This window comes from Lithobates pipiens, unplaced genomic scaffold (genome assembly GCF_037356315.1).
Source record: "Lithobates pipiens isolate NorthernLeopardFrog02 unplaced genomic scaffold, aLitPip1_a1.2 Scaffold_18, whole genome shotgun sequence".
Classification (NCBI taxonomy): Eukaryota; Metazoa; Chordata; class Amphibia; order Anura; family Ranidae; genus Lithobates; species Lithobates pipiens.
In genome coordinates this window covers 483,847,883-483,874,806 of record NW_027507758.1, presented here as the reverse complement: position 1 = coordinate 483,874,806, position 26,924 = coordinate 483,847,883, and the positions used below count along the sequence as shown (strand labels likewise).

The window sequence follows — 26,924 nt, the reverse complement described above, 5'->3', positions numbered from 1 at the left end:
AGGGAAATCTCAGTCCATGGTGATTTGGGCTTAGTAAGGCACAAACCCAAGTGACATCTCTGCAGCTGTGAGCTCTTACTATGGCCTCCTCCACCACTACCAATTGTTTGTTGGTGGCACTGTCTCTTCCAGCAACATTGTACGGAGCAGGCTTGCTGCTGTGGCAATTGAAAGGCAAATGTTCTACCAGTCACTATTATCATTCCCCAACTCACATACCATGGCTGGTTTACTAGCAAGCTGCAACCATTTGAACATTTGCAAGCTGCAACCATTTGAACATGCTAAACAAGATAAGAAATGAGTGAGGATGATATCTACCATTGGCTGATAAATTTTTACCTTTTGAGATTTTTTTTAATTTTTTATAAATGGCTATATGTGGGTTAGTATATTAAGTCATGACATTGCACTTTATAGATTAGGGAAAAAAAGGTTATATTTGTGTGCTAATATGTTTTGCATTTACTTACTAGTGTTGCATAACAGGTCACATTTATGTATTGCTATTGGTTATGTTTTTATTCTAACATTTATAGAAAGGTTTGGTCATACATGCATTTTCATGGTTTTGTTCAGTTTAATGTAAAGCATATGCTTTTTGTGTTGGCTCCTTACCTAATCTGGCATTAATTATGTGGCAAGCAAATATTGCACAATGTTTTCTAAATTTAATTACGAAGATCCCACAGGGAAGACCTAGTAATGTTACTTTGACCTGCCACTATGTAACAATTAAAATGAGGGTTGTGTAAATTGAGGGTTTTGAGACTAAATAGGCATTTAAATTGGAGCTCAGAAGGAGAAGGGACTCACCATGAAGACCATCTGCATAACAAAGCAGACCTATAATTAAATTCAGCGCTTCACATTTTCAGTAGGGCACATTTCAATTCCACTTTATCAAAATGTTTTCAATAAAAAGTACTTCTTTTTTGACATGATTAAAAAAAAAGCATGACTACCAACTTCCCTCTTGGAGGCTTTAGGTATTATTTACATGGGCTTGAAGATCCGTTAACTTCTCACCTGCTGAGTTTTCACAACCCTGTTGACCTCTATAATGAACAGATACTGCAAGGCACATTGCACATTAACACTGTTCCCTATAACTCAGCATTCAGTTGCATTTGTGTCTGTTTGAGTTAAGGTTCTGTCTTGATATGCAGTTTGCTCTGCAGCATTTTTCATAAGATAAAAGGAGATATCACTGAGGACTGTCTGAACCAGTTAAGTTCTGTAGGCATAGGGAAAAACCCTTGCTCTCCTCACTTAATCATTGGAGTCTTCCTTAGCTCCATCAGGTGAAGCTGATCCTACCCACATGGACAGCCAGGTGTACTCAGGATTTCTTAGCTGTTTATCCTCAAAATCTCTGCCCTGAGAGGTTCTAAGCATGCTCCAACACCATCCCATGTAAAGTCTGTCCCTGACCTTCCAACCTTTTAACTCAAGCTTAACCTGTGACTCATGTCACAATCTCTGACTCTGAATCAAAGTTGCAACAGTCTGTCTCTGAAGAGACTGTTTTTGTTTTAGTAGTGCACTGCCACATGAGACTGGAATTGACAAAGCCTCCTGACTCCACTGCACCAGCATGCAATTTCACAGACTGCACAGTATAGTCTTGTATAGACTCCAACCAGGTAGGTTCCCTTTTCCACATGAAGGCATCTGTTTTCTAAATTAGGGGTTCATGTGCATGGGGCTTTTCTAGGTATATTGCATGCCTAGCCCAATTTCCCAATGCTGAATAGTTGTATGCACCTGCGCTCTTGTAAATGGCGATGTAACTTCTGTGTTTGGAATATATGTGGGGTGTAAATGCGATACAGAGAGCATAGCCACATACAACCATTCACTATGGAAGGCAGTATGTGGCAGTTGTGGCTCCCTGGGCACCAGAAAGCATCCAGAAAGTATGCCAGGCATATATTATGCCTATAAAAGCCTCTTGCGCATAAACCCTTAATGTTGTTCCACCTTTTTTGAAGGGTTTTTGGTTTCACAGACTCTTGCTAGATCAGGCTCAGTGTTCCTTCAATTGAAGTAATTTACCTTGGTGGTAAGGTGGTAACCTTTTCTGTCCTGGTCTTGAACATCAGGTTCATCCTCTGTGGCCTTCCCTTGGTCGTTGGTAGCTTCCCCTGTCGTCTGGGGAGGCTTTACCTCAGCTGGTTCAGATTTATGTATTGGTCTTTTAGGTAGGTTTTTTTATTGCAGACACTTCCCAGTACCTTGTTATGGATCTATCAGTGGCTGTTGTCCACCCCTTGATTGGACACCTTGACTGTTTATCAAATTCCTGTGTTCCTCAATAGACGAGAAAGGAAATAAGATTTTTGTACTCTCTGAGTGTCCATGATGGACACAGACCCTACCCCTATGTGTTTTTTGCTTTTCCTTTGGTACTGTTTTTACACAAAATGAAGGTATGCTGGATAGAAGACATATTATACAGGGGCTGGCTTGCAAATTTTATGTTCGCCAGTGTCCCATCCTCCTGCGAACAGCAGTATAACCCATCTAGTTTTGAATTCCCGTGTCCCATAATCGATTCAAAGTAATAGATTTTATGTTAAATAACAAAATCCTATTTTTTGTTCTTGATAAGCAGATATTACAAAATGCTTTCAAAGATATATTTAACAGACAAAAGGGAGTATATATATATACATATATATATATATATATATAATTTTTTTTTTTAGGGTTTTACATACACTTTAACTGCAGTAGAGACTTGCGTTTGCCAACCTAGCTCTGTTATCTAGTAGAATAGCTAAATCAGAGGATGGACAAAATATAAATACACTGAGAAGAAAATCTGCACCCATAATAAATATATATATATATATATATATATAATGTATATATTCAGTATATGCATTTAATATTGAATCTTTTTCTAGTTGCTTTAACTTTGCTTGGTAAAGTGCGCTTAAAATTGTTCGCCGTGTTGCATCCAACACCAGTATGTGAAATATCACTGAGTGGAGTATCAGCTACCTACTCTCTGTCCTTTCTGAAAAAAAAAAAAAACACTTTCAGTAGATTTTAGCTAGTGTACTGTACAATGGAAGATTGCAGTTTGAATGACAAGCGCTTTTTAGATGCAGTCTAATTTGAAAATAACTTTCCATTTTTTTTTTTTACATAGAGTATACGTGGGATAAACTAAGTTGTTTACATTTGCTTGGAGTTCAGGGCAGATCTGATGATCAGTACTCCAGATATCATACAGCTGCATACAAATATGAAAAGTGGAAATTAGGTCCTGTGTTTGGCAATATTGTGTTCCCTCAATAGATTTCATACCTCATATGTTTTCTGTTAACTGTAGAGAGTTCTGCTTTGGAATGTATACCTCAGGCGCTCATAAGATAATTTGATAATCATGAGAAGATGAAGATTATTGATCTTTTGTATGCCTTGGATTATAATGTGTGAATGAAAGGTGCAGAAAATGTGTATTTATGGTTCCTTCTACTTCAGATACAATTAGCAACACTCTCACTTAAGAGTCGGCGCTCCTCGCTACTACCTATATTGACTTAGGTCTCCTGAAATCTCCTGCTCCTACAACTCAGTATTTGAGTACCCTTGCTAGCACAAAGTATGTAGAGAAAGGCTAAACCCAAAGTGCTTTTATTGCTGTGTTTTCTTTATATATATTTTTTTTCTTTTACAAATATGATAATAATAAGGTCTGTGTGAAAGGTTTATTGCAGTCATTATTAAGTCTAAAAACCTTCCAGACCCGCAAGCCAAAACCATCCAAGCAAAGGGACATCTGCTAGTCTTTGCAAACACCTGATCCAAAAGCATATCAAATGCATAGGTGAAGGACATGTTGTCCAAGGGTTACAAGCCAGTATTTCATACTTTACCTCTATCACGGTTTTTGCTCTCATCTGCTAACATCTCCATGACCATTGCCAGTCCTCCATGCTTCCATGGCACAATACAACTTTCCCAAGGAGTCATTGCTTTTTTTTCATAGCATGGAATGTTTTAGGATTTCTACTCCAACTTGTTCATCGTCCCCACAACAAAAGCAGGCAATCACCTCACTTTATACCTCAACATGCTCAACCCTTTCTTTCTTGTCAAAACATTCCAAATGGAATCTAGAATGCATACTTGCATGTCCCTGACTTTTTGGCACATCAAGCTTCCTTAAATTTGCGGTGGTCACTCAACACCACCAGTTCATCTCCCTTCCTTTTAGGCTTGCTACTGCACCTCAGGTTTTTATCCAGACGCTGGCTCTTGTTCTATCTTTGCAGTAATCTCAGGACTTCCTCAGACAGGGATATCTGCACAACCTCCTGCTCAGGGAATATTCAGCACAGACTTTATCAGTCAATGTCCACCACACTGTTTAGCCTCAATCTAAGTCCTGAACCCTCAGACATCAGTGCTCCAATTGACCTATTGCTTTGATCACCTATGCTTCCTTCTAGATAATGCTCCGTCCAAAATTCTCTTTCCATGGGAGAAAATTTGGATCCTTCCTTCCTATTTGTGGATATTGTGGTCCAAAGGCTATCCTACTTTCTGGTTTTGCATGGGAGGTATAGGTCTGATGGTTGTCTAATTTTTGCCCATTTAAACCCCAGACCACTACAACTCAACATTCTGGCTGCTTGAGACAAGAAAGCACATTCTCTGGACTATTACATGTGTCTGACACCCAAGACCATATTATCCTTAGTGTGGTGGCTCACAAATCCAGGCTTGGAGTCAGGAAAATCCTTTCTCCCACTGGTCTGGAAGATTTTCACAATGGACATCAGATGACGAGGAGTCCTGCACATGAGGAAGCTTGTATCTTGATCAACATACTAGAGCCGGTTATCCTTTCAATATTGGACTCCTCGACTATGCGGTCATCCAATCTAGATTCATTCAGACTATTCCAGCAGTGGCATACAGTATGTCAAACATAATGGAGGAACAAGAAGTCTTGAAGCTCAAGCGGAAGTCAGTCAGATACTGACTTGGCCAGAACTTCCAGTTGCAGCACTGTCTGCTGTGCATATTCCAGGCATTAAAAATGGGCAGGCGGATTTGTTAAGTTGAGAGTGTCTGGAGTTTGGGGAATGGTGTTTTCCTATGGAAGTGTTTAAAGGCCCTCTGTTGCAGGTAGGGGGTGTTGGATGATGATCTTCAGGCTTCCAGAGTCAACAACAATCTAAGCAAGGTTGCCTCCAGGACCAGAGATCCTCTATCCATAGCAGTGGATACTCATCACTCCACTGGATCAGTTCAAGCAAATCTATGCCTTCCCTCCTATGAAGCTCCTCCCTTGTATGCTCCACAGGATCAAGATAGAGAGCGTTCTGGGGTTACTCATTGCACCAAACTAGTCTAGGCAGATGTGGTATTCCAACATCATCAGCCTTCTAGTAGACTCTTTGTGGGCTTCTAACTGTCCAGATCTCTTGTCCTAAGAACTGGTTTACCACCCTGCTTTACAGTTGCTGGCTTTGATGTCATAGCTGTTAAGCCAAGGGCCTAAGGAATTGGGGTCTATCTGATTTCTTATGCCTACGCTCCTTAAAACTATGAATTCCAGGTCTACCATTGCCCTTAAATGCATACTTTGATTGGTGTGAGGCAAGAAAATTCCATCCTAGCAAATTCTCGAATCTAGTCTAGTCTAATTTTCAAAGACCTCTTGTTTCTGATTCTTTGATAAAACCCCGGGCGAGCTATTGCACACATAGTTCTGCCTACACGTCTTGTTGGAGCTCTGTGGGACCTCAACTTGATTCTGTTATGTTTGTTCTTCAAAAACTTCTCTTTGAACCTATCAAAGCTATCCATTTGTCTAACCCCACTAACAAGGTGGCCTTTCTCATTGCCATCACCATGGTGAGATGATTTTCCAAGTTTGCAGCCTCGTCTTTAAGAAACCTTTCTTATGCTTCACAGAGGCAAGGTTGTCTTGAGGCCTAGGGTCTCCTTACTTCATAGGGTAGTGTCTTCCTTTTACCTTAACCAAGAGATTCTACTTCCACCTGTCTGTGCAATGATCTCCCGTTATTGTTTGAATGTGATATAGGCTTTTAGAGTTTATCTCTCTGCCATGACTTCTTCTAGATTGACTTACTTCCACTTTATGATTCCATAGGGGTCAAACTGCCACTCAATATACCTTTCTAGGAAGTTAATTTTCTATACAAAAGGGCACAGTTTAGCACAGCCTTTCTCAGCCTTTTTAATGCAGGGGAAACCTCGAAATAACTTTTAGGTCTTCTTCCTATTTTGGCATATACGGCTATCTTGATTGGCCAAGGTGGGTTGACACAACTACCGTCTATGTGCACTGGAGGAAATTAATCCTGACATCAAGGCTTGAAAATTAGCTTCAATACATTTAGAATCATGAGCTAGAACAAGTATAGAGAATAAGAGTTCTGACTACTCTGTGAGTTTCTGACCTAGAAATTCTGCTTTTCTGTTGTGAGTTTAACATTCCTGGGATAATTCAGTGGGCATTGTGTGCATATAAATGACGCAAAGCTCCAAATTTCACCAGGTAAATTGATAACAGGAGATACAGATTATTTACTATATGTATTACAACTGCGTATTTAGCTGTTTGCCTAGAGTTCTTCCATAAGTACGAGTCCGCATTTCACAGCCAAGAATCTCTGTCATATTGTCAATGAGATGCGAAGAGTAGTCATTGTATTGCAGCATGTGTTGTGCTTTTGGACTGGATTAATGCTCCTCAGTGGCGTCAGTTTTCTTAAATATTGCCCTTTGTCTATTTTGGAGTCAGGCATTCCTGCTGAGAAATGGATGTTGCAATTTTTAATGTCCCACAACACTGCATTCTATTACTGTCAGATGAAAGATTCCAATTCAGAAAAATCTTAAATGCACACAGCTGTATGGGGGAGGGGCAGAGATAGGTGCTCTCACTTAGCATAAACAAGAACGACTACCTTTTTAAAAGGATGCGTTCCCACCAGCCTAGTGTGAATAACCAGACTATGCCTAAGGGAAGTACAATGAGTGTACTGGGGCATCATGTAAATATTAATGTTAGCAGTCTGAGCCTGACCTCATGTAACCTCTGCAAGTCACATAAAGCTGGGAATGGTTTAATTAAGGTCAGCAAGAACGCGTAAAGATTAAACTGTTTACATGACAGAGATTTCATCGTATATATAATATTTGTTTATTTAACTATAAGAAGGAGGAGGGGGGACTGGATGTTCTGTTATCTGAAGCTTCTTCCCATTACAGAAACAAATCCTCTGGACCTGCTGCCTAGTAACAAGAATTAACAATTAGAAGGGTTTTATTTTTTACTGGTATGTTCTCAGGGTAATTATACCCTATTACTCAAGGAGTGGTTGTGCTAAGTGCAAGAATGGCTGTATTGTAATACATACAGAAAGGTCTCCCATCGAGGGAGCATTATAACTTTTTTTTTTTTTTTTTGCTAAATGCAAAATAAAACTGTCTGTTTTTATTCATTTAATTTTTTTTTTTTTTGCTGATTACATTTTCTTTCTTATTGCATGTACGGTATGTGGTTTGTTATGTAAATCGTTAAGCTGTAGTAAATATTGTATGTTTTATTTGTTTTGTAATATTCCACAAAATGTACAATGGGCTTCGTGAACAAATATAACATTGAAGGGAAACTATGTGGAGTCCTAGTAAGTACAAATTATAACTAGTAAGTACAGCTCTTATTTACATTTTTAAGAAACTTTTACATTTTATCATGCTTACTGTTCACTTATTCAAATAATTGGAATTCACATACACCTCTTATTCTTTACATAAACTAGCCATACACAGCTTTTTAGACAGAATTTCGGACAACAGAATTTCGAACAACAGAATTTCAGACAGAATTCAAGCTGTGGGTGGCCTTGTCAGCACTACCCACCTTGACAAACTTTAATTAAAGAGCCAGGGGGAATATTGTCAGACACAAAATAACTGTTTTGTATAAGATGTAGCCACTGTTTAGGTATTCAGGCAGCAGCAGCTGTTTGGATACATTAGGCGTCAGTGGAGATTTCTCCATCTACACCAGGCGTCTCAAACTGGTGGCCCTCCAGCTGTTGCACAACTACAAGTTCCATCATGCCTCTGTCTGTGGGAGTCATGCTTGCAACTGTCAGCCTTGCAATGTCTCCTGGGACTTGTAGTATTGCAACCGCTGGAGGGCCACCAGTTTGAGACCCCTGATCTACACAGTTTAGCTTGAATGGAGGATTCCAAGTTGCTATCAGTGGAACTCCTATAACATGGCTTTGTCTTTTGTCACATTTTGCTGTCTGCTCATTTTTCAAAGCTGAGTTGCCTGCTTTGTCTCATATCTGGAGCAACAACTCTGTGCCAAAGCCTTTCCTTTCACCAACATATACTGACTTTGCCAAAACCTGATTCTCACAGTATATTTTCACTCTAACAACACTTATCTCAATAAATGAACATCTTTTTTTTTTTTGCCTTCTGACTTTATCGCCTCTTTATGCTGGCTATACATGGAGCGAAATTCATTCTGGATAACCTAGTAGAAACTCACTCAGTTTTCTTGTTAAAAAAAAAAGAAACCCACTCAGTGGGTGGTCCTGTTCGCCATCTCCTGCTCATCGTGCCACGATGGAAGGATCCAAGTTTCTAAGTAGGAAATTATCAGACAAATAGCTCCTTTAATGCATTAAGATACAGTTTCTGTTAGGGTATTTTGACTGTTGGCAGTGCTGGGCTGTCAAAATACATTTACCACAAATGAAGATTTGTTGGTCTGCACTGTGTAGTGTAGATGGAGGAATGTATGGCCCTTCTAGGTCTGCATGTCACAACCCCAGTACTTCACCTGAGCCTTCTCACACCAACACTTGTCTGCTACTTTACCCACCCCTAACTTTAGCAGTTTACTCCACAGTCTTCTAACATCTTTACACTCCATTAACTCCTTCTCATGTATGGTAGTTGACCTATCAACACTTTCTTACTTTACCAACCCCTGCTTACGTCACAAATAATTTTCTCAATCTTTTAGTATTTTCTGATTTTGTCAACACTTTAAATTGTTCTTACACTGAACATACACATTCTATTTTGAGTGTACAACCTCCTTTATGTCTGCCAACAACAATGCAGTGCAGGGGCCTGCCTGACTGTAAAAAAAATGAGTGGAGATTTCAGGTAGGACTTTATATTTGCTAAAGGATTATATTGTAAAGTGTACAGTGAACTTTTATGCCCAAACAGCTTTTTATTCAGCCAAATCCATCTACTAAAACAATTTAAGCTTACTTTGCTCCACACTGATTATTTAATTATGATTCTATCTGACAGTGTCCTTATAATTCTACAACTGCAATGCTAGTATTAAAGAGGAACTTCACTGCATCAGGGCACCAAAAACCAAAAACACTGTTTAATTTGTTTATTTATATTATTTATTTTCAAGCAGAGTGAAGTTTACTCCACAGTAAAGTTTATCTTAAAGCAGAGTGAAGTTCTGCTTTAAGGTGCCAGAAGAATTTTATATATAGTGCATCTGGAAAGTATTCACAGCGCTTCCCTGGAGCTATTTCAGAGTGGCCATTGGGTTCTTGGTCACTTCCCTGACTAAGGCCCTTCTCGCCCGATCACTCAGATTGGCTGGGTGGCCCACTCTAGGAAGAGTCCTGGTGGGTCCAAACTTTTTCCATTTACGGATGATGAGGCCACTGTGCTTATTGGGACCTTCAAAGCTGCAGAAATGTTTCTGTACCCTTCCCCGGATCTTTGCCTCAATTCAATCCTGTCTCAGAGGTCTACAGATAATTCCTTGGACTTCATGGCTTGGTTTGTGCTCTGACATGCACTGTTAAAGCAGAGAACCACCTTAAAAAAATTATTAAATGCCAGCAGCTACAAATTCTGCAGCTGCTGACTTTTAATAAATGGACACTTACCTGTCCAGGGTGCTTGCGATGTCAGCAGCAGATGACGAGCAATCGCTCATCTCTCAGCTGCCCCCCACCGCCATCCTCGATCAGGGAATTAGGAAGTGAAGCATTGCTGCTTCACTGCCCAGTTCCCTATTGTATGAGTCGCACTTCGTGTCTTCACTGGTCCCCGTTGTGTTCTGGGAACTGTGTGTTTCCCAGAACACAACGGGTCGGCGAGCATCTGCGGATATTCATGCGGCTATCTATGCCCAGAAATGGGTGCAGATACCTATATTATACAGGTATCTACACCCCCCTCCCCCCTGAAAGGTGGCAATTGTGGCACCGGAGGAGGGGAGGAATCCGATGAGCGGAAGTTCCACTTTAGGGTGGAGCTTATATAGACTGGCGTTTGCCTTTTCAAATCATGTCCAATCAACTGAATTTACCACAGGTGAACGCCAATCAAGCTGTAGAAACATCTCAAGGATGATCAGTAGAAACAGGATGCACTTGTGCTCAAATTTGAGTGTCATGCCAAAGGCTGGGAATACTTATGTACATGTGATTTTTTCCATTTTTTTATTTTTTATAAATTTGCAAGCATTTCAAACCAACTTCTGTCACATTGGGGTATTGTTTGTAGAATGTTGAGGAAAATAATTAATTTTATCAATTTTGGAATAAGGCTGTAACATAACAAAATGTGGAAAAAGTGAAGCGCTATAAATACTTTCCGGATGCACTGTACTTTATTTTGCTAAAGCAAAGCATTTCAAATGAAATTCCTCTAGTGTATGACCAGCCATAGCAGCCTACTATGTACACAGGACATTGTAACTTTTTAATGTTATGCTAAGCTAAGAATTAAAGCATTTTTTTGTTTTGTTTTTATAAATTTTTACTTTTATGTAATTATGTTTGGTACAAATATAAGTTCTTTAAATTTTGTTATTAACTAGGTAAAACATGTTGCACTTACCGTTTGTATTTCTGAAGGGTACACAGGCTAGTGCATTCGCAATTTTGCATCCAAGTGAGGTTGCCCCACGGGATCCTATACACCATCTCACCATGCAACCCACAGTCTCGCTGCTCACTTGCCAATCCAGTAATATAATCCAGAGATAAAATTCAAGGGCACTCATGGCATACAACTTTCTTCATAGTAACAAACTGGCAAAGGTTTAAAAAGTAAAGTTTTTTTGTTAAACTAATAAGCATGTTATACTTACCTGCTAGCAGCCCAGAGCCTTCACTTCTCGGGTCCCTTTTCAGCGCTCCTGGTCTCTCCTTCCTGTTGAGTGCCCCCACAGCATGCAGCTTTCCATGGGGGCACCCGAGCCAAATTGCAGCTCCCTGTATCCATTCAGACACAGAGCCGCAGCCAGGCCCCGCCCCCTCTCCTCATTTGCTTGGTTATTTACAAACGGCAAATCCACTTTGCACTACAAGTGCAAAGTGCACTTGAAATTGCACTGACAGTGCACTAGGAAGTGCAGTCGCTGTAGATCCAAGGGGGACATGTAAGGAAAATAATAAACAGCATTTTAGCTTGCACATGATTGGATGATAAAATCAGCAGAGCTTCCACTCATTTCAGATCTACCCCTCAGATTTACAGCGACTGCACTTCCAAGTGCACTTTGCACTTGTAGTGCAAAGTGGATTTGCCTTTCATAAATAACCCCCATTGTGTGTAAAATCAGAAAACATTCCAAAAAAGACAAGTGGCTAACATGAATCTGAATCATAGTGCAACATTAATAGTTTGTAACCTGTCTTAAGAAAAAAATACCTACTTTTTACAAAGAAGTCTCCATGTAGATAGCAAAAATGTACAGCTTGTATTGAATTCAGAAGGTTATCTAAAACATGCTGAAACATTTAAAAAGCAATGTACCTTCTACTGTTGTGAAATACACTGGCGAGGCATAGCATAACAGGGCAATAAAGCAATCCTAATGAAATAAATGCATACACAATTTTGGATTACTGTATGTGTGTGGCTTATTATAAGGCATATTTTAAATTTCAATATTCCAATTTAGTATAAAGTGGAAGACTACATTTTCTTTATTTCAGTCTCTCATAGGAGATCTTTTAAAATGTATTGCTAACATATATGATGCATGCAATAAATGATCTGATTGATATTTTATAAGATAGAAAAACTTTACAAGCTCAGAAAATCACACGATTAGTATACAATAATTAATGTAGCATAATTATGAAGTATGGTGTTGCGCTCCTTATATAAAATTCTATGTAATCTTATGTGTGAGATTAACCACTACAATACAGGGCACTTTCACCCCCTTCCTTCCCAGCCCAATTTTCAGCTTTCAGCGCTCTCGCTCTTTCAGTGACAATTGCGCGGTCATGCTACACTGTACCCAAATGAAATTGTTATCATTTTTTTCGCACAAATAGAGCTTTATTTTGGTGTTATTTATTCACGACTCCGTTTTTTTTTTTTTTGCGATATAAGCGCAAAAATAGCGGAAATTTGGAAAAAAAACAATATTTTCTTTTTTCTATTTGAAAAGAAATCCAATAAAATCAAATTTTGTCATAAATTTAAGCCAAAATGTATTCTGCTACATGTTTTTGGTAAAAAAAATTCCGTTAAGTGTATAATAATTGGTTTGTGTGATCACGGACATATGTACGCAAATGATCATGTACATATGTGTGCAGGTGATCACGTACATATGTGTGCAGATAATCATTGGGACATGTGATTTTAGTGGGACATATGTGGGGGACATGTTTTTATTATTAGGGACATGTGTTTTTATTATTTGGGGACATGTATGTTTTGGGGACATGTGTGTTTTGGGGACATATGTGGGGACTGTGTGGTGTGTTGTGTGTGTACACTACACTGATGATCAGTGAGTAAAAAGCTGTAAAAAGCAGCCCATACTCACTGATCATCAGCCGGCTGCAGCGTTCTGCTCTCCTCTTCTCAGCGGTGACTTCCGTGTGAGGAGAGGAGAGCCGATTGCCTAGCAACCGGCTGTTTGTTTACATCACATGACGGCCGTGATTGGACACGGCCGTCATGTGATCAGGAGGGCCAATCACAGAGCCCTCCTGCCGATCTGAGATGTGCCGTGTCCGGGTGACACGAGCACATCGGGATCGCGCCGCTGCGCGGGCGCGCGCGCGCGCGATCCCGCTACTCCTGAATGACGTTCCCGAACGTCCTATCAGGAGTAGACGGCTCCCACCCGGCCGTATATATGCATTGGCCGGGTGGGAAGTGGTTAACAACTGGTGATATTAGCTAGAGAAACATATATTACAGGCATAAGGTGCAAATCTATAAATATCGTATGCCAAAAGGGAATTACATAAATACGTAAATGCATTAAAAAAGAACATAAATATTCACCATTAGAGTATTCACCATTAAGATATCGAAAGTGCAAAAAATCTTAAAATTATATATGGAATATAAATATGTGCAAAATTGCAAAAAATAAATCAGCGGGTGAGTGATCTGTGATAATTGTGCAAAATACATAAATAGTTCATACAGTACTTAAGTAATTAAGAAGAGATCAATTAGCAAGATTGAATATAAAGATAGAAAAAATATAAAAGAAATAGGAGAGAATATATATACCGGTATAACAATAAAAAAATATATATACAGTGACTACAAGTAGTATTCAACCCCCTGCAGATTTAGCAGGTTTGATAAGATGCAAATAAGTTAGAGCCTTCAAACTTTAAACAAGAGCAGGATTTATTAACAGATGCATAAATCTTACAAACCAAAAAGTTATGTTGCTCAGTTAAATTTTAATAAATTTTAAACATAAAAGTGTGGGTCAATTATTATTCAACCCCTAGGTTTAATATTTTGTGGAATAACCCTTGTTTGCAATTACAGCTAATAATCGTCTTTTATAAGACCTGATCAGGCCGGCACAGGTCTCTGGAGTTATCTTGGCCCACTCCTCCATTCAGATCTTCTCCAAGTTATCTAGGTTCTTTTGGGTGTCTCATGTGGACTTTAATCTTGAGCTCCTTCCACAAGTTTTCAATTGGGTTAAGGTCAGGAGACTGACTAGGCCACTGCAACACCTTGATTTTTTCCCTCTTGAACCAGGCCTTGGTTTTCTTGGCTGTGTGCTTTGGGTCGTTGTCTTGTTGGAAGATGAAATGACGACCCATCTTAAGGTCCTTGATGGAGGAGCGGAGGTTCTTGGCCAAAATCTCCAGGTAGGCCGTGCTATCCATCTTCCCATGGATGCGGACCAGATGGCCAGGCCCCTTGGCTGAGAAGCAGCCCCACAGCATGATGCTGCCACCACCATGCTTGACTGTAGGGATGGTATTCTTTGGGTCGTATGCAGTGCCATCCAGTCTCCAAATGTCACGTGTGTGGTTGGCACCAAAGATCTCGATCTTGGTCTCATCAGACCAGAGAACCTTGAACCAGTCTGTCTCAGAGTCCTCCAAGTGATCATGAGCAAACTGTAGACGAGCCTTGACATGACGCTTTGAAAGTAAAGGTACCTTACGGGCTCGTCTGGAATGGAGACCATTGCGGTGGAGTACGTTACTTATGGTATTGACTGAAACCAATGTCCCCACTGCCATGAGATCTTCCCGGAGCTCCTTCCTTGTTGTCCTTGGGTTAGCCTTGACTCTTCGGACAAGCCTGGCCTCGGCACGGGAGGAAACTTTCAAAGGCTGTCCAGCCCGTGGAAGGCTAACAGTAGTTCCATAAGCCTTCCACTTCCGGATGATGCTCCCAACAGTGGAGACAGGTAGGCCCAACTCCTTGGAAAGGGTTTTGTACCCCTTGCCAGCCTTGTGACCCTCCACGATCTTGTCTCTGATGGCCTTGGAATGCTCCTTTGTCTTTCCCATGTTGACCATGTATGAGTGCTGTTCACAAGTTTGGGGAGGGTCTTAAATAGTCAGAAAAGGCTGGAAAAACAGATAATTAATCCAAACATGTGAAGCTCATTGTTCTTTGTGCCTGAACTACTTCTTAATACTTTAGGGGAACCAAACAGAATTCTGTTGAATTGAGGGGTTGAATAATAATTGACCCTCTGAATAAACTTTTCACTATTTAAAAAAAAATTAAACAAAGAAATAACATTCTTTTTTGCTGCAGTGCATTTCACACTTCCAGGCTGATCTACAGTCCAAATGTCACAATGCCAAGTTAATTCCAAATGTGTAAACCTGCTAAATCTGCAGGGGGTTGAATACTACTTGTAGGCACTGTATATATAAAAATAATATCTTAAGATAAATAGGTGTATCAAGTCTCTTAGTGCAAATTGTTGGACGTCTATTTCTTGGTCCAAAGTGCAACAGTAGTGGAAGTGTGGAAGTGTTTCACGTGGACACTTTGTGCTACTATCTTAATATTCGGTGGTACTGTGCCTTTAAGTGATGTGCTAGAGGTCTTCAGTGTCACTGACACCTGTGGCTAAAATGAATGATTACCTTACTGCTGTAAGGTATACAGCATGTAGTGAAATTTGAAGGAATGGATCCCTCCGGATGGGCCCTTTTCCTGGGCGTTCCTATGGGATGAAGCCAGGAGGACGGGGGGAAAGGGGGGGGGTCCTTTCTTTGCCTTTCCTCTTTCCACGTCAGTAACTTGACTCACTCAGGCAGGTACTCAGTGTATTAAAAAAGAAGATAAAAGAGGCCTTACTGCTGTAAGGTATACAGCATGTAGTGAAATTTGAAGGAATGGATCCCTCCGGATGGGCCTTTTTCCTGGGCGTTCCTATGGGATGAAGCCAGGAGGACAGGGGGGAAAGGGGGGGGGTCCTTTCTTTGCCTTTCCTCTTTCCACGTCAGTAACTTGACTCACTCAGGCAGGTACTCAGTGTATTAAAAAAGAAGATAAAAGAGGCATTTTTAAAAAATCAGCAGTGCATGGTAAAAACGAGCGCCGCGCTCGTACCTATCCGTCTGTTCCGGTGTCTCTATTGCCTCTGGTATCCTACGCGTTACGTCACGCCACGTGACTTCGACTGTCACTGTCAGTCGAAGTCACGTGGCGTGACGTACCGCGTAGGATACCAGAGGCAATAGAGACACCGGAACAGACGGATAGGTACGAGCGCGGCGCTAGTTTTTACCATGCACTGCTGATTTTTTAAAAATGCCTCTTTTATCTTCTTTTTTAATACACTGAGTACCTGCCTGAGTGAGTCAAGTTACTGACGTGGAAAGAGGAAAGGCAAAGAAAGGACCCCCCCCCTTTCCCCCCTGTCCTCCTGGCTTCATCCCATAGGAACGCCCAGGAAAAAGGCCCATCCGGAGGGATCCATTCCTTCAAATTTCACTACATGCTGTATACCTTACAGCAGTAAGGTAATCATTCATTTTAGCCACAGGTGTCAGTGACACTGAAGACCTCTAGCACATCACTTAAAGGCACAGTACCACCGAATATTAAGATAGTAGCACAAAGTGTCCACGTGAAACACTTCCACACTTCCACTACTGTTGCACTTTTGGACCAAGAAATAGACGTCCAACAATTTGCACTAAGAGACTTGATACACCTATTTATCTTAAGATATTATTTTTATATATATTTTTTTTTTTATTGTTATATATATATTCTCTCCTATTTCTTTTATATTTTTTCTATCTTTATATTCAATCTTGCTAATTGATCTCTTCTTAAAGAGGAGGGCCAGTTTAAAAAAAAAAAAAAAAAAGTCAGCAGCTGCAAACACTGCAGCTGCTGACTTAATAAAATCACTTACCTGTCCAGGGCGCCCGCGATGTCGGCCGCCCGAGGCCGAGCCGTCCCTCGGCTCACGGGTCCCGGCGCCGCCATTCCCTGTAAGGGAAACAGGCAGCGGAGCCTTACGGCTTCACTGCCCGTTTCCTACTGCGCATGCGCGAGTCCCGGAACTACTGCGCATGCGCGAGTCCCGCAGCGCTTTCTGAATGGGACGCGCTGTGTTCTGGAACACACAGTTCCCAGAACACAGCGCGACCCATTACCCAGAAGACGCCGCGACGAAGACAGAAGACGGAAGATCTCCGCGGAGGAGGAAGAGGAAGATTAGGATAAAGTGCCTAGCAACAGGCATTTCTGGTAAGTAAAAAAAAAAATATTTTCTCATTTTATTTTTTTTAGATTTTTTTTGTAATTTTTAAAATTTTTTGGTTTTCAGGGTGGCCCTCCACTTTAATAAGTACTGTATGAACTATTTATGTATTTTGCACAATTATCACAGATCACTCACCCGCTGATTTATTTTTTGCAATTTTGCACATATTTATATTCCATATATAATTTTAAGATTTTTTGCACTTTCGATATCTTAATGGTGAATACTCTAATGGTGAATATTTATGTTCTTTTTTAATGCATTTAAGTATTTATGTAATTCCCTTTTGGCATACGATATTTATAGATTTGCACCTTATGCCTGTAATATATGTTTCTCTAGTTAATATCACCAGTTGTTAATCTCACGAATAAGATTACATAGAATTTTATATAAGGAGCGCAACACCATACTTCATAATTTTGTTTACTTACACATCTGGACACGAGTTTGGTCCATACGGTGTACGCAGCACCTTTTCTATCTTCTTTTAGTATATTGTCATTTATTTCCGTTTAGCGCAGGAGTACCCACTTTATAATTAATGTAGCATACTGTTGGGTAGATTTTCAGAGTTGCGTCATTCCATTTCCAATATGTTATATTTGCACACACAAAAACCTCTAAACTGCATAGCAGGCTTGATTTCTTTTTTTTTTTTTTTATAACTACCAAGACTTACACATTTAAGGGTAGCTTGCCCATTTTTTACATTACTGTTAAAAGTATATAACTGCTTTAAAGTGGATGTAAACCCGATTCATGAAATTTGAGCTGGGCACGTATATCTGCAGTGTTTTCCCATCTCTCTTCAAAGCATTAAGTCCCGTGACTTTCTCCTGCTCAGTTCTTCTGTTATCAACATGATAACTTTTGACAAGTTCTCCGAAACATGAGATAAAAGCAGCTTGAATTTTGTGTCAGGGTGGGTGCTATAAATAGATTAGCAGAAAGCTGCTCTACTCACAGCACAGCTCGGAAAGCCTCTGCCTATCTGGAGGGGGGGGGGGGGTTGTGCTTTTCCTCCAATCAGCTGTCTCCCAGGACAATCCAACATTACACTGCTACTGCTGAATGAGGAGGTGAAAATTCTAACAGGAGGTGCACATTCTACACAGTATATAAAGCTGAAGACATCAGATATACATGTAAAAATTATGTAGGGAGATTTGTTTCATCTTTGTGTACCATCTGAGGCTGTTCACTTCACTGGGTATATGTGAGGGTTTGTATCCACTTTAAAGACAACTTTACTATAAATCCATTGGCTTCTTTAATAATATCCAGGCTCATCTAGGCAGTATGCAAATATACCCTTTTACATTTCCCTTTCTCTTCCTGTCCTTTTAGAGTTGCAGTGGGAACATCCAGGGCACTGCCAGTTCAGCTTTTTCTTGTTTGCTTTTTAAGCCATATGTAGACACAAGGAAACTCCAAGCTATGAGGTTATGTCAAAGAAAAACATCTCTAGATCTCTATCTTCATGAATCCATAATTGGCTAGCAGGGATCTGCTGGAGAATGCATAGTTAAAGTGTATGTCCAACCAGAATTTTTTTTTATTTTTAATTTTAGGTAATATGGGGAAGGGTTAAAACTCCTGCTATGTTTACCCACTATGTGGAATTCTTTTAAGTGACAATGGTTTAAAAGAAGCAACACAGCAACAAATGCAAAATGCTTTCTTTTAATTATTTTTAGTAGAGTTGGGAAGTCTAGAACCATGTAGAGCCCCCTGATTACTTTTGGGAGATTGTGAAGTCTTGTCAGCCCCCTTGTGACAGCAACAATTGTAAGTGCTTGTTCACACTAGTGCGAATTCTGATGTGACTTGAGTTGCACAGAATTGCATGAAATCATGTTCAATGGTGCCCGTTCTCATCAATACGACTCAGCATGGTGTGATTTTGGACGAGGTTCCTTTGCTACTTTGATGTGATTCACAGTGTGACTTTGCCCCATAGAATATGCAAACATTTGCAGCCAAGTTGCATCAATGTCGCAATACACAATCTAAAATTCCTGCAAAATCGCATCACAGTATTGTGAAAAAAGCATGCATATATGGAGGGAGCACCAGACCAAAAGATAAGAGTCTATATTAATTTATTAATATTGTGAATGAATGAATGAATGAAATACTTGTATAGCGCACAATGCGAACTGAATCGCCTCTAGGCTAATATTGTGTTAAAAGACAGTCGACATGTTTGGGGAGGTCAAAGGGGGGCCCTTCATCAGGGCTTTAGTTAAACATGAGAACCTTGAGTGGACTAAAAGTAGAGCTTTCCTGTTTGAATCTATGCAGGGAAGCTGATTGCTGGATTAGGATTCCTGGCCTGCAGTATCTGCATCAGGCAGTCACCCCCCCCCCCCCCCAAAAACAACAACAACTGACTGCTGATGGAGATACTGCAGGCCAAGAATCCTAATCCAGAAAGCAGCTTCCCTGCACAGATTCAAATAGGAAAGCCTTACTTTGAGTACACTCCAGGTAATCATTTTTAAGTGAAGCTCCGCTGAAGGGGTGTCCCTTTGACCCCCGAAATATGTTGGCTGTCTTTTAACACAATATCAATAAATGAATGTGGACTCTTATCTTTTGGTCTGGTGCTCCATCCATACATGCACATCTTCTTCTGGTAACCTTTTGGAGTACCCACTGAAGGGTAGCCTTGTCTGTTGTGAGAAGTCTAACCTGAGCCAGTGGGCTCTTCAAATGTTTTTTTGCCATCTAACTACTTTGTTTAAACTCATATCAAAGGCCCAGCACCTCTTTGGTGCCCTTTTTCCATTTAATGAAAAAAACGTGTTAAAAAAAAAAAAAAAATAGATTAAAAAATAAATAAATAAAAGCTCACATTTGCTTCAATGTTTGAAAACAAATCTTTATGTTTTCACTATTCATTTCTTTCACCACAACTGTTAATTGTGTTTGTATTTTTGGCAATGACTGTCAGAGAAATACAAGATTGTTTCTGAAGTGCCACCTGATTGCTGTTTAAGTGGCTCTCAACACATTATTCCAGCAAATGAAAAACATTAGTGTGCTGTTCTGCTTCTAAATCTATAACTGTAGAATACATTTTCCATTCCATCTGTTTAAAGACAAATATACCTAAAAAAAAAAAAAATTGTCACAAGAGTGGTTTGTAGCCTAAAAGTGCTTGCCTCTCCTGAAAATGTTGGCTTTGTTGACCCACTTGCTTCAGTACTTTAACGCCAAATATGCAGCTAAGGACTGCCTTCTACCCTGATCTGCATATTTGTTCAGGTCAGTGACTCTAAAAAATACCGGAGCCAGTGAGTCAGCATAACAGCCAGACAACAAGCATTTCCATAAGGTCAGTGGTGGCAACCCCGGTATTGCTTTTATATTGAATGACAGATAATTTATTATTTTTAATGATAAAATTGTTGTTTTGTGTTGCAGGTAAACAATAATGGAGTTGTCTCTTTCCTGCGAGAAGTGTCCCAATTTACTCCTGTGGCATTTCCAATCTCCGGTGACCGCCGTGTGGTAGCTGCCTTTTGGGCTGATGTGGACAATCGCAGAGGAGGAGATGTTTTTTACAGAGAGACAGAGGATCTCAGAATTTTGAACCGTGCCAGCAGAGATGTCAACTCTTACTTTCCTGAGCTGTCTGAATTCAGTGCCACATGGGTCTTCATTGCCACTTGGTACAGGGTTACTTTCTATGGTGGAGATGCCAGTTCACCTGTGAGTATATACAGTGCTATTCCTGCCCCCCCCCCCCCCCCCCCCACACACACACACACACATTGCTAAATATTGGAGTATGGTTTATAGTAATAAGCCACATTTGTCTGGTTTTGTTTAAATTGAAGATAGTAATTCCCTAGCATCTGAAGCCATACTCCTTTTTTTCCATATTATGTGAGAAAATAAATTCAGCTTCATTAAATATGAAAAAAATATAACTTTTTCTTTGTTCAGTACACTCACCTCTCTGTTGTTTTTTTTTTTTTTTATACATGTGTATTTGAATGTATTTGTTCCTAATTTCTGTCTACTATGCTGCTCTGACAGGTGAACACGTTCCAGATTGTACTAATTACAGATGGGCTTCGTTCTTTTACTATCTTCAACTATGAGACAATAGAATGGACAACAGGGCGACATGCCAGCAGTGGTGGTGACAGTTCTGGAAGAGGGGGTATTGCTGCCCAGGTATTGCATACTTTTTGCATTTGTAACCTCTGAAATTACACAGGGTACTATTGTAACTTTGTGTAGTCCAATAGATGTTTTGTTTTCCCACTTGTTGCTAAGGGGGCAGACAAAACAAACCTCTGTGCCCCTCTGGGATTTTAAACCCTTTCTATGGTAGGCTGGCCTCTACCCCAATTGCTATTTGCATCTGCTTAGTGTTCACAGAAGGGGGATACTTTATTTAGTTGTAGGAAACGTTTTTTTTTTTAATTTTAATAATTTTCAGAATTGAACATCTTACAGCAGTTTCTTCCCAGCCATCTGGGAGTAAATTCCATATGTTTAACAGTAAAGCTGGCCATACATTTTACCATTTTCTTGTTCAATTTCCTTTAGGTTCTACCTTTAACTCTGCAGTGCAAGTGCCTCTCTGATTGCATACAAATTGAAAGTGTTTAGGTTTGACCTCATATTATATGGTTTTGGGAAATCCAAAGTAAAATTATACAAGAAGATCTTATAATGTATGGCCAGCCAAAGTCATTCTGTTTTCCTGGTGCAGGTTTGAAAATACAGGGATTTAGAACAGCTGGGATGTGATTGGTTTCTATAGGCTAAGAGACTATCTGTTTCTTCCGTTTTTATACTTTAGGAAGCCAGACTAAAGCTGTCCCTATAATATGCAGATTTTGCCCGGGTCCCGATGAACTGACTGAGATTTTCTGCTTGGGTGGCCCTGTGACCACCCTCCCTTTCCCTGGATGGAAAAATTGTCGGATGAACAGCGGCTGCATCCAGTTATATATTTAGCATGCGTCAGTATTCTGACAGCTGGGGGTGCTGGCTGTCAGAATAAAATCACTGCAGCTGGAGATTAGTCCATCCACACATTTTAGCATGGATGAAGGATATTCCTAGATTTTTTTAATAGTGTATGGCCAGCTTTAGGGACAAAGAGCAGTTGTCTTCCAGTCATATTCTGTTATGTAAAATATTCTCTGAAGTATTTTTAGTTTAATCTGCCAGCCAGTCAGTTACAATTAAAAATGTTTTAAACAGTTCATTTGCACTCAAGCTTGTACCATCATGTAATAGGTAACATTCTTATAAACTCTTTTGACTGTACACAATGGATAAGCCAACATGGTTTTTAAGGATACAGCATGTCTGCATTTTTTCCTCATTAATCCCATTATTTTTAATGAAAGTCATTTCCTTCCCAGAGTTGTACTAAAATCATTAGTTAATGTGTGGATTATAGGTTTTCCGTAGTGTGTCTACAAAAACAATATTGTTTTTCCCTGGAAACTATGAACCACTTAACAGCTAACCTGCTTTCCTTTATATGATGAAAAAAGCAATATGCAGTCCAAGACCAAATACCTTTAAATACTCTATGTAACTACTTACACATTACACTTCATGATGGTTATTAACAACATAGCTTAGATAAAGCAGAAAAGTAGAGGCTAATTTTTTATGTTGAGATGGCACTTTTGTTTTCTTCTTAAAAAGTGGTATGGCAGCATTGGAATTGCATTTTTGCCACATTACGTTTCAGCCGAGGTCAATTTGACATGAGCAAATTGTCATTGTTGATATGTAGATGGCATTGAGTCCTGTAGTATATAGAATCATTTTCACATCAGAAGTAATTTGCCCTAATCCAAAACTCATTTTAAAGCTAAGGCTGATCATAAGAGTACACTGGGCTTACTCGGCCCTGTCACCTTACATTTAGCATATGCTGGCATGGTGCACTAAATTGCACATGCAATGCAACATTGATAGCAGGAAGGAAAAGAAGTGTTATAGCAGAAGGGACATAGGGAATCCCTTCTGTCATAAAACTACCTATTATCCATTTTTTTTCAACTTGTCTTAAGTTCTGTTTTAATCTGCTCTAACAGCTGCCTTCTTTGCAAGGATTTTATGATGACCTGCTACTGAAGACTTTTAGAAGAGCCCCTAAAACGCAACAGCTTAATATTGCAGTGTTTTTATGAGGTGTCTTTAATAGAAACTGAAGCAATGCAAGCAATTTGCAACAATGCTGTAAGATGCCACGTCAGCAAACATCCTATGTTCACTTGTATCTGTATGTTGATCATGTGAGAATTTAAATAACTTCACATTGTTTACTGGAAGTAACATTTTCTGCAGTCTTTGTGCTGTTTGTATTCTGTGCTGTGTATTGTGTACATTCTGTGCTATGTATGTTGTAGTGTAGATGTTTTGTGCTGTGTATTCTCCAGGCTTTTCAAAATCTTTGCATTGTGTTTAAGCCATGTGTTTTGTGTCGTGTATGTTCTGTTATGTGTAAACTATGTGCACTTTGTGCATATTGTGTATGCAGAATGTGCCGTATATGTGTTTGTTTTGTGTCCTCAATGCTGTTATGTCGCTTACACACGGTCTGACTTTCCAACGGCAAATGTGCGATTGGAGCTTGTTGTCGGAAATTCTGACCGCGTGTAGGCTCCATCGGACAGTTTCCATCGGAATTTGAGATCTGGTTGTCAGAAATTCCGATCGTGTGTACACAATTCCGAAGCACAAAGTTCTATGCATGCTCGGAATCAAGCAGAAGAGCCGCACCTACTATTGAACTTCAATTTTCTCGGCTCGTCGTACATCACCACGTTCTTGACATTTGGAAATTCTGACAACATTGTGTGACCATGTGTATGCAAGACTAATTGTAGCCAACATCTGTTGGAAAAAATCCCATGGATTTTGTTGTCGGAATGTCCGATCGTGTGTACGCAGCATTAAACCTCATGCACACAGGACGTTTTTACAACTTTTGACTGTTTTTGGTTTCAGATGTTTTTTTCTGCAGCCAATAAACTCCCCAGCATGTTATCCTGTGTATTCATGCACACATAAGCTGTTATGAGCAGTTTTTGGCAGGGGTGTTTCCTGGCTGGAAAAAAACTGCATGAACAAGTGGGTTTTGAGAGGAGTTTTTCAGCTGTAAAACAGCTCTAACCATGGAAAAACCTGAAAACCGCTTAAAAATGCTGAAAAACGCTAGTGCAAAAACATTGAAAAACTCACTCTACAGCTACAACCTTTCTACAGCTAATGTTACTGGCTTTTTTTAATGTCCAGTCTGCATGAGGCCTTAATGTGCTAACCCTCTTCACTTTCTGGGAATGCAGGAAGTGACATGCTTTTATTTTTAAATAATAAGAGTTTTCTTACATCGCTGTAATTCAGACTTTGCAAATACTATTTAGTACAGTCACAGCCAACTTAATTATATAAGACTTCAAGTGTGGCCCATGACACTTCCAGAGGGCTGCACCATAGTAACTTGCTTTCATGCGTTGATGTTGCATTGAGTTAGGCAGCCAACTCAAATGACTGGGCTCGGTGTCTGAATATTTCAGTTCTGCTGTACTTTTTATGTACACAGAAGAGGAAATGGGAGTAAAATGAGCCCCAGTGATGGTGTCAGGAAAAGTAAGAGTAAAGTAAGAGTAAGAGTAAAGTAAGAGTAAGTCCCATTATTCATGTAATTGGCCACAATATTAAACCCCAGAACCTGTGTTATTAAACACAATATTAACCCCCTGAATAGATGACAGTGACTGCAATAATAACCCCCAGCATTGGTGTCAGTCACTGCAATAATAACCCCCAACATTGGTGTCAGTGGCTGCAATAATAACTTCCAGCACTGGTGCCAGTGGCTGCAATAATAACTTCCAGCACTGGTGCCAGTGACTGCAGTAATGATCTTAGTTATGGTGCCAGTGGCCACAACAATAACCCCCTGCATTGGTATCAGTGGCTGCAAAAAAAAAAAAAAAAGCATTGGTGTCATAAACACAGTACTAACCCCCGCATTGGTGGTCAGCAGCAGTGCTATTTAAAGAGCTCTTCATTGGTCAGTGACAATGCTGTTAACACCTCCTGCATTTAATGGTCAGTGGCAGTGCCGTTCACATCCCCTCCCTCACTTCATTGGTGATCAGTAGCAGTGCTGTTAAATTCCCATATTCATTGGTGGTCTGTGGCAGTGCTGTTAACCCCCCTCCCTTTTATTGGTGGTCAGTAAGCAATGCTTTTAACCCCCCACCTCTTAACCCACCTCTGCATTTACTAACCAGATCGTTCACCTCTCCCAACCTAATGATGTTGGATGGGGACTATACTTTTACTGTTGGGCGCAGATCACAGTACTTGATTGACAATACTGGGTTCAGTTCAGTAGCGTGTGTGGGATGCTTCCACTCTGCAAAGTGGCCAACACTTGGCAGGCTGCATAGAGAGACCCAGTGGGCTGCACATTTTGGCGCACATTGCACCAAGGGTTTAATGGGGTCTTCTTTCAGTTTGCAACTTCTATTTGTTATGCCCTGTCATGATTTCTTTTTTGTCCCCTAGGCAGGTTTCAATGCAGGAGATGGCTGGAGGTATTTTAATATCCCTGGCTCTCGTACAGATGACATTGCAGGAATTGCAAACACAACTAACGTAGGAATTCCTGGATGCTGGGTATTCCGGATTGACAACAACAACGTTCAGGTTGGAGGATGCAGCAATGCAAGTACGTACACATGACTTTAAATTAATTAGCGAGCAAGCCAGTAGATCCTTCTTAAAGCGTTTGTTAACCCAAAAAAAGAAATAAATGGATCCTGCTCCTTTAAAGTATGTTATATGACACAGTGCTTGTGCTATGTCATTTGGCCCCTTGTAACACCTAAAAAACCTGGCTGATCCTACCAGTTTCTGCCCTCCCTTCTGTAAACTGACCACGATGTATCATGGCTGCTGAGCCGTGATAATGTGGTCAGTTTACGCTCCTCTGTAATCTGCAGCCCTGCTCTGTGTCTCCTCTCTGCTCCTGTGCCCACCTCCCCTTCCCCTCCCTGTCTGTCAGCTTGTGACAGTGCCCCCCCCCTCCCTCCTGCTGCTTGCAGAAAACTAACCTGTATACACCATATGCACTGCCTCCTATTGTAGTGTCCCCCTCTGTGTGTGGTTTATAAAAATAAATGCTGTAAATACCTAATTTCAGAGTCAAGATCGCGATCACATGACCAGTCGTCTCTCTCCTCCCGACTGATGTCAGCGGGGGAATCTTGGGCCCTCCCACTGCATCTGTCAGAGGGGAGGAGAAAGTCGGCCAGTCATAGGATTGTAATCTTGGCATTGAAATTAGGTATTTGCAGCATTTATTTTTATAAATCACACACAGAGGGGGAAACTACAATAGGAGGCAGTGCTGATGGCGCATACAGGTTAGAGTGGCTTAACAACCACTTTAAAAAAAACTTTATTTGCAGGTCTGACTTCCATCACAAATCCCCATCATTCCTTCATAAAATATAGATGCAGCCTAAAATCATGGAACCATTTATTCTAAATTGCAATCAGCTGTTACAGAACAGTTTGTCATCATCAGTGCAGTTTATGAAAATCAACCCCCCCCCCCCCCTCATTAATTAGTAAGAAATCTAGTGAAGCTCTCTAAAAACAGAAGGTATTTTTAGCTCTCATATTTATCACACATCCAAAAAATAAGTGGACAGAGTTATTCTGTTTTCAAAGAAATTAGAGATATTTTTTAACGTTAAGCAAGCACATAGCAATATGTAAACCACGATCGAACAATTATGAGGGCAGAGCAAAGCATTTTCATTTATTTTCCTCTTGTTCCTTATTTACTAAGCTTTTTGTCTCATTATACAGGATA

General features: G+C 40.2%; 1 protein-coding gene across 8 annotated transcripts in view; it reads left to right on the top strand.

The window, feature by feature from the left end:
- Positions 1-26,924, top strand: part of SNED1 (sushi, nidogen and EGF like domains 1) — a 287,199-nt gene that overhangs the window by 71,863 nt on the left and 188,412 nt on the right. For all 8 annotated transcript variants that reach the window (XM_077488457.1, XM_077488453.1, XM_077488455.1 and 5 more), the window contains exons 2-4: positions 20,474-20,761; positions 21,092-21,232; positions 25,610-25,772. In XM_077488457.1, coding sequence (XP_077344583.1) covers positions 20,474-20,761; positions 21,092-21,232; positions 25,610-25,772 — 592 coding nt within the window. The remainder of the gene's footprint in view (positions 1-20,473; positions 20,762-21,091; positions 21,233-25,609; positions 25,773-26,924) is intronic.